Genomic DNA, 8,280 nt, shown 5'->3' on the forward strand with positions numbered 1-8,280 from the left:
GGGGGAATTTGGCCCTGAGCTACTTCATTCCAACATAACATTCATTACCCTGCCCCATATTCTTTCAGGTAGCCGATACATCTACCCCCATATGCCCCCCAAAAAGTTACACGCAGAGCAGATCTGTGGGTTTCTGGACCAAAAGGGTTAATGTGTCATCATCGTTTAACATATTAATAGGGCTATTTTCTGGAGGAAAAGGGGTTTTCTTAATTTACAAAAACAGACTAAATAATACACCAGTCTCAGAATAAACATTTTAACCATTTCAGTGCCATATTCTTAGCTAAAAAGATATGTTAAACAGTAGCCAATGAAAGAACTTCTCGGGTCACCGAAACAAACCCAACCAATCAGATTACATTTAAAGGGATTGAGCTGAAGCACTGAGGTATATTGTTTAAAGGGTTAACGTTTTTATGAAGGCGGTTTCATTAATAACGCGTTCTGTTCCTTTTTACCGAATGTATAAATTTGGAATAATTGTTTATCGATGAATAAATGATGTTTTAATAGATCATTTTTTGTTGTTTGTAAATTCATGGCCACTAGGGGGAGCCGGAGATGGATCTGGGCTGGGCGCTGCTACTCACTACCACTTACTCCTTACGATTAAATATGAAATTTGTACGAATTTTAATTTTAACAAAATTTTACAATTTTATTAGTTCGTATGAATGTCCAAAGACGAGGAGGGACCCCCAACGAAACAAACAAAAACGAAGCAGAGAGCTCAGAATTTTTGTTTGCATTTCGTAGTGTTCTTACTTTCACTCACGCTTTCACACACTCGCTCTCTTACACTCATTCATCTGCTTTCACCCTTAGTTTCACTCACGCTCACTCATGCTCTCTCACACTCATTCAGGCTCTCAATCACTCTTTCACACTCATTCATGCTCCCACGCTCATTCATTCTCTCTCTCATACTCACTCTCTCTCCCTGTAAATATCTTCCTTCTTTCTCCGCCGACCGCTTTTATGTCCCTGTCTTCTTTCTTCGTCCGCCTCTTCCTGGTTATCAGTTTCGTCGCCAGGCCTCACGGAGCGCTTCTGCGAACGGAGAAATGGTTGGAGGAAGGGGGGAGGGGGAGGTTGTCCCCGTGGCTCCGCCCTCTGGATGCCGTCCGAAGCGAAATTCGTTGCCAGAAAACTAAATGAAAAAACTGTCCAAATAGTTTTTGTTCCATTTGCACAAATCTACTGCTTCCCAGGGAGTTATCTGATCTCCCGATCTGGCCCAACGATAAGTGGCCCCCTGGGCAGCCTGATCGGCTTATAGGGTGATCTGGCCCCCAGTTCTGTGGCAGAGGGGCTGCTGCTCCCTGGAACTGCTACCCGTGCCCAACTCGACCTAGGTGAGAATACACAGCTGAGGGCGCAACTTCCCCCGGAGATGGAGGACGGAGATGGATAGACAACCTCCGCTGCTGTCGGTACTTCCGCCGGGGCATTTATGGTGGAGCGCCAGCGTGACGTTACCTTCCAGAGCTCCATCATAGAAGCCCCAGCGGAAGGGATACACGTTATTTATAATATGTTATCGCAATGGCGGGGAATGGATACTCATATAACGGGCTGCATTAACTCACTTTCCATCGAAAGACACGTGACTGTACAACTTACAGGGGGTGGAAGGGGGTCGCCCCGCGGCTTCCGTCTCCCGCAGGCAGCCTGTCCATATATCTGTATGGAAAAGGCAGCCTCAGTCATTTAGTGGATACATAGTAGTAATTATAATTGTGATCAGGCGCTAAATAATATACTATCTTATAGATTTCTATTATACCAAAAAGAAATGTGAAAAACAATATAATTATAAATGATGCTGCAGACACCTAAAGTATAACCCCAAAAATACCCTTAACAATCATAAAAAGATAATAAAGTGTTGCGCCTGAAATTAATAAATGTGAAGGTGACAATTAATTAATTAATACACCCAAAAAATGTGCAGTAAAAATATAAAATAATAATACTTATATTGGCATTTCACACTCCATCCGTTGTATGAAAATAATGTGTCAATATGCTGAAACAAAAGAGCAACAAAAGATCATAGTGCTTTCCACAAATACATGTAAATCAGGTGTATCACCTATGCCAGGGGTGTCGAACCTGCGGCCCTCCAGCTGCTGCAGGACTACATCTCCCATAAGGCTCTTTCAGCTAAGGGGCTGGCTAAGGAGGATGGGAGATGTAGTCCTGCAGCAGCTGGAGGGCCGCAGGTTGGACGCCCCTGACCTATGCGATGTTTCACTCACATGGAAAGGAGCAATGAGTTTGCTCTGACTTTTTCAAGTGTATGGCAAAAGAGTTGCGGCTCCGTTTTCGTTTATCGAGTTATTTTGGAAGATTCTCTCTGGGTCCCGTCTTTGAACGTTTAGCCGTCCACACGACAAACACACGGATCGAGCAGCATGGAATAGAGAGGCAGGGAGGTGAGATATACCGTATTTGCTCGATTATAAGACGACCCTGATTATAAGACGACCCCCCAAAATCTGAATATTAACTTAGGAAAAAAAGAAAAAGCCTGAATATAAGACGACCCTAAAGGAAAAAAGTTTTACCAGTAAATGTTAATTCATGTAAACTATTTTTTTTAATAAAAGCTATGATTGAGAAAAATATTTTTTTTTATTTTTATTTCCTTGTATTTTCCAACCTGCCCCCAGTTACGCACATCTGCCCCCAGGCTTGCCACACCAATATGGCACTGTGGCCCATGATATGCCTTTTAACCCTCTATATGCCACTGTGCCCCATGGTATGCCTTTTGACCCCCTATGTGCCACTCTGCCTCCAGAAATGCCTTATACCCCTATATCCCATTCTGGCATTTAGGGGGTTAAAATGCATATTATGGGGCAGAGTGGCATATAGGGAGGTATAAGGCATTCCAGGAGGCAGAGTGGCATTAAGGGAGTTAAAAGGCATTATATAGAGCACTCTGCCTCCAGAAATGCCTTATACCCCTATATGCCACTCTGGCATTTAGGGGGTTAAAAGGCATATTATGGGGCAGAGTGGCATATAGGGAGGTATAAGGCATTTCAGGAGGCAGAGTGCTCTATTAAATGCCCCCTTAACGCCACTCTGCCTCCTGAAATGCCTTATACCTCCCTATATGCCACTCTGCCCCATAATATGCCTTTTAACCCCCTAAGTGCCAGAGTGGCATATAGGGGTGTAAGGCATTCCAGAAATGCCCTACACACACACACACACACACACACACACACACACTTACACACACACTTACTTACCGGTGCTTCCAATTTCCTGCTGTATTGCCGGGGCAGCGGGTTGACGTCTCATTCCGCGGCAGCCGGAAGGAGGTGGAGTTGGCAGCGGGGGTTTGTATGCGTCCGTCGCAAATACCTTCCCCGGCTGTCAGCGATCAGGAACTCTGGAACTCTGATCTCTGACAGTCGGGGAAGGTATTTGCGACGGACGCATACAAACCCCCGCTGCCAACTTCACCTCCGGAAGCACCGGTAAGTGTGTGTGTGTGGGGGGGGCGACGATAGGAGGATCCAGGTCCCCTGCAGCGGTGCGGGGGATCTGGATCTTAGTCTCCTAATCAGACCTCTATTTGAGGTCTGATTAGAAGACGACCCCAATTATAAGACGAGGGGTATTTTTCAGAGCATTTGCTCTGAAAAAAACCTCGTCTTATAATCGAGCAAATACGGTAAATGCGTTTTTAATATTTAAAAAAGATGCAGCCTGCTTACATTTAAAAACAGTCTCTCGCGGATCTGAGTCTCTCCGTTTTCTTCCGAAACCGGCGGCTTGCAGATGTAACGCGATGACGATTTAACACGCAAACGCGTTTCGCCCAATCAGGCTTCTTCAGTGACGTGTTGGTTTGTTCTCTCCTCCCTCCTTAAGTACTTGGTTCCGTGTGTGTCGTGTTAATTGTCTCCCGTTACATTGTATCAAATTAAATTAGATTAAGTAGCAATAGTACACATAACGATCCGATACAAGATAGCATGAATTAATCAATCATGAATTAATCAAGTGCATTTTATATAGATTTATAACCTTTGTAACTTTTTTAGACCATGATTCCATAATTTATACATTTGTAAAAAATAAAAAGATGAATAAAAACAGAATTAAATGAGTATATATATAAATATGAATAAAAAAATCTATAATATACAATAAATACATAGCAAAATATATAAAAATATATAAACACAATAAATAATCAATATAATAAATATTAAATATAATGAATACATATATATGTGCACATAAAATGTTTTAGTTCATTCCCCTCCATATTATATATGCATAAAAATGTGATCAAATTTAAATATATAGAATACATGTGTATATTATTAAGAGTATAAATCCTATAAGAGAGAGGAAAAAGATATGTATTTAGTGGATAAAACACTGTCATTTGTGAAAGCGGCAGCTGTATTGGCCCTGAGGATATTTGGAAGCAGGACAGAACACCCCTATGGTCTTTGCACTGTGGTACAGCCTGCCCTGACTGTGATGTCATAGTGCTGTGACATCACAATGCTGTGATGTTCTGTAAAAGCGCATCCAGACACTCTGGTTGTTTCAGATTGTGAGCAGTAGCAGTACTGAGCATAACAGTTACCTGTCCACGACAGGCAGCGAAATCGCCATTTCTATTGACTTTAAAAAGACAAAATAGGCAGAGATTAAAAGGCCTTCATTCGTGTGACGCAATAGCCGGCACATAGGCGCGAGTCTCTGCCCCTGAACATCTTTGACTGACACCCGACAGGTACACGTTTCAGCCGTCATGGAGCGCACTTGCTTCGGCACTCCTGGCCCTCGCACAAGCAGCAGCATAACATTCACGCTGTTTGTGTTTGGCTGGGCGCTCTTATGCGGCGGATCTCTACTTTCTGTCTATGGGTTCGCGACATGCCAGTCCGACAGCTGTATCACCTACAAGGTGACGGGCCCGGTACTTGCCGGGTTAGGGCTGGCATGTTTAATGATGGCAGAGTTTACTGCCAAACGAGACAGGAGAAGGAGGGAATTAGAAGGAGACCCGACGGATCCAGATAGCAGCTTCCTCTGCGGGAAAAGCCGGCAGTTTGTGCAGTTCGTAATACTCGGGATGCTGTTACTGGCTTGCGTGGTACTGATTTGTATCCCAGGACTTGTGTTTCCAGCCTGCAAGCCGGTATCCAACACAGACAAACCCCCTAAAGTCTGTGAAACTCCCTTCCTGCAGGCAATCGTAATCATACTAATCGTCTTGTGTTACTGCCTGGCTATCTGTCTGAGTAAAGGCCGTCGGGACGGCGACTCTGAGGAGGACCCAGAAGCCTGCAGATATCAGCCGCTTCCTGTAAGGGTGGGTGACGAAGTCTTCGCGTTCCCGTCAGTCCCACCTCCACACTTTGCAGGAGGACATGATCGGCCAATGAGCAGGGACCCTCCTTCCTATGACAGCATCCTGTTTGAAAGGGGCGACCGTGATTCCGGCGGAAGAGACGGGGAAAACGTACACACCGTTCCATGGCGATGGGGGCCGAGAGTAGAATTCATCAACGAGCCTACCCCTTCGGAGCCACCTCCAAGATATGAGGACATATACCCTAGTCAGCCGGATCCTGAAGAGAGTTCATCATCATCATCATCATCGTATTACTCGGTTTCCCAATCATCGGAGTCGAGTGACTATGAGCTTGCACCAGGACCCTAAACATGGAAAGTCTGAACTATCGGGGGGTTTTTTTTCTAACATTTCGACTCAGTACAGAGTTTGAGCCGGAAGCGTCTCCCAAAACATCACATCTGACAATATCCAGGTCTGCAGATAAAGGACTGAAATCAGACCGGGTTTTTTGTCAGTGCCGGCACCGTACATGACGCCTGTTGAAATGTTTTTTCCCCCCCCGTGAGACTTCCCCTTTAAATAACAGATAAATAAAATGACATCTTTTCACGGTTGCCCCTCAAACAGTATCTGTGTGCGTTTGTGTGCGTGTTGGATATACCGCGTGTACGAGGTCACATATTCGTATGGAATCTATAAGATAAATCTCTTACGTGTGAAATCGATGTGTTATCTACGGCTTGGAGCCACCTCCAACGTATCAGACAGTTTCGGGTTGATACGAATGATCCTTGGGACGGCTATGAATTGCCCTTGAGAAGTTGATACCTCTTCCCCTCCCCCCATGTAATTATTATGCTGCGGGGATCGTTCTCCCTGATTGTGTTCCCAAAAGTAGAAAAAAGTGTTTTTTTTCTCATTTCTTTCTTAAACTGTAATGCTTTAAAAACTAAAATAAAAGAAAAAGAAACAGAATTGTAACAAATGTAACAGCCCCTTGAATGTAAATCTTCTCTTTTCTCCGTAACCCGAGCGATCCCCCCTCCCCCGAAGAACTCCCCAGCGGAGCCGGATGGAAAGCCGTCTTTTTACTTCTAACCAGACAGAAAAATCCTCGCCAATGTCTCATATTATTATTCATAATTATTATTTATATTAGATTATTTGATACAGTGCCATCATATACCGCAGCGCTGTACAATACACGTGAAGTAGAATCAGCTCTTTAAACATTCCGATTGCTGATTTCCGGAAGGTTCGGACCGGGCTGGCATCCCAGTTCCTTTAGGAACAACCTGGCAAGGGTTGCAGTGGAGTGACTGTAATAGTCTGATTTAGTGCCGGCCCCTGCATTGGATGAGTTGGGCCCCTCAAACCCAAGAGGAACAGTTTTATTCTGTTTGCCTCCGCAATGCCCGTCGCTGCGTCGGATGTGCAGAGAGCGGGGTGTGCGCAGAGTGCGCCCTCATCCGATACTTCCCAAATATTACACTCTTCAGGTCTGTGCGCCCAATAAATCCTCGTTATGATGTCTAAAAGCAATATATTTGTGTCATTCATAAGAGCGTCCGGTGGCGTCAGCCGAAGATTTCTCTGGAATTGCGCTGTATTAAGTCATCACTTTGGTTACATCGTTGTCTCTGGTGGTCGATGAACGACCCCGGCTCTGGTTTTAAGCCTGGGGAGAGGAGACGAGAAATAACGTCAGGGTAGCTTTAAATCCGCACGGAGCATGTGATCCAGCACAGAACAAGTTAATTGTTTGCCGCACGCATCGTAACACACGGCCTCCAAATACCCTTAATTAAGAGTTCCCTGCGGTCAGGGACATGCAGAATAACAGTCAGTGATCTCTGGGCCAGACACTCACACTAACACACCCCACTCAGACACAACAACACAAGCAACCACACAACACAGACAGACACTGACACACAGCCAGACATCCACACTAACACACCCCACTCAGACACAACAACACAAACAACCACACAACACTAACATAGACACACAGTAACACACAACCAGACACCCACACTAACATGCACACACACACACACTAACACACCCACTCAGCCACACCAACACAACCAGCCACACAACACTAACACACCCCACTCAGACACAACAACACAACCACACAACACTAACATAGACACACAGTAACACACAACCAGACACCCACACTAACACACCCCACTCAGACACAACAACACAAACAACCACACAACACTAACATAGACACACAGTAACACACAACCAGACACTCACACTAACACACCCCACTCAGACACAACAACACAAGCAACCACACAACATAGACAGACACTGACACACAGCCAGACATCCACACTAACACACCCCACTCAGACACAACAACACAACCACACAACACTAACATATACACACAGTAACACACAACCAGACACCCACACTAACATGCACACACACTAACACACCCACTCAGCCACACCAACACAACCAGCCACACAACACTAACAAACACACTAACACACAGCCAGACACTCACACTAACATGCACACACACTAACATTCCCACACACACTAACATGCCCAGACACACAATCAGGGCCAGCCTTAGGGGTGTGCGGCCGCACATCCTCCCTGTTAAATAAAGTTAAAAAACAAACAAACAAAAAAAATCCCAGATGTTTTAATTTAAGTTCCGGGCAGGGGCACCGAGTGGTCGCTTGTGAAGTTTTCAGCAACTGCTCGGCGCCCCTCACTCTCTGTGACTCTGTCACGGTGCCGGCACTTCATGCCGAGCGCTGGGATATGATGTTATATTCTGGCGCTCAGCTGTGAAGCGCGCACCACGGCAGAGCGGGGAGACCGACGCCTCCTGCTCCCACCGCAGGACTCCGGCAACAAGGTAAGTAAAGATAATGGAAAGTAGGGAGAGGGGGTAGAAGGTG

General features: G+C 45.3%; 1 protein-coding gene across 1 annotated transcript; it reads left to right on the forward strand.

The window, feature by feature from the left end:
* The first annotated feature begins 4,795 nt into the window (after positions 1–4,795).
* On the forward strand, positions 4,796–5,710 carry LOC128472800 (transmembrane protein 171-like). The gene has a single exon (XM_053454760.1). It carries the CDS (start codon positions 4,796–4,798, stop codon positions 5,708–5,710), a length of 915 nt encoding a protein of 304 aa, XP_053310735.1.
* Positions 5,711–8,280: the final 2,570 nt, after the last annotated feature.

The sequence above is a fragment of the Spea bombifrons genome, chromosome 1 (assembly GCF_027358695.1).
Source record: "Spea bombifrons isolate aSpeBom1 chromosome 1, aSpeBom1.2.pri, whole genome shotgun sequence".
In the NCBI taxonomy this organism is placed as follows: Eukaryota; Metazoa; Chordata; class Amphibia; order Anura; family Pelobatidae; genus Spea; species Spea bombifrons.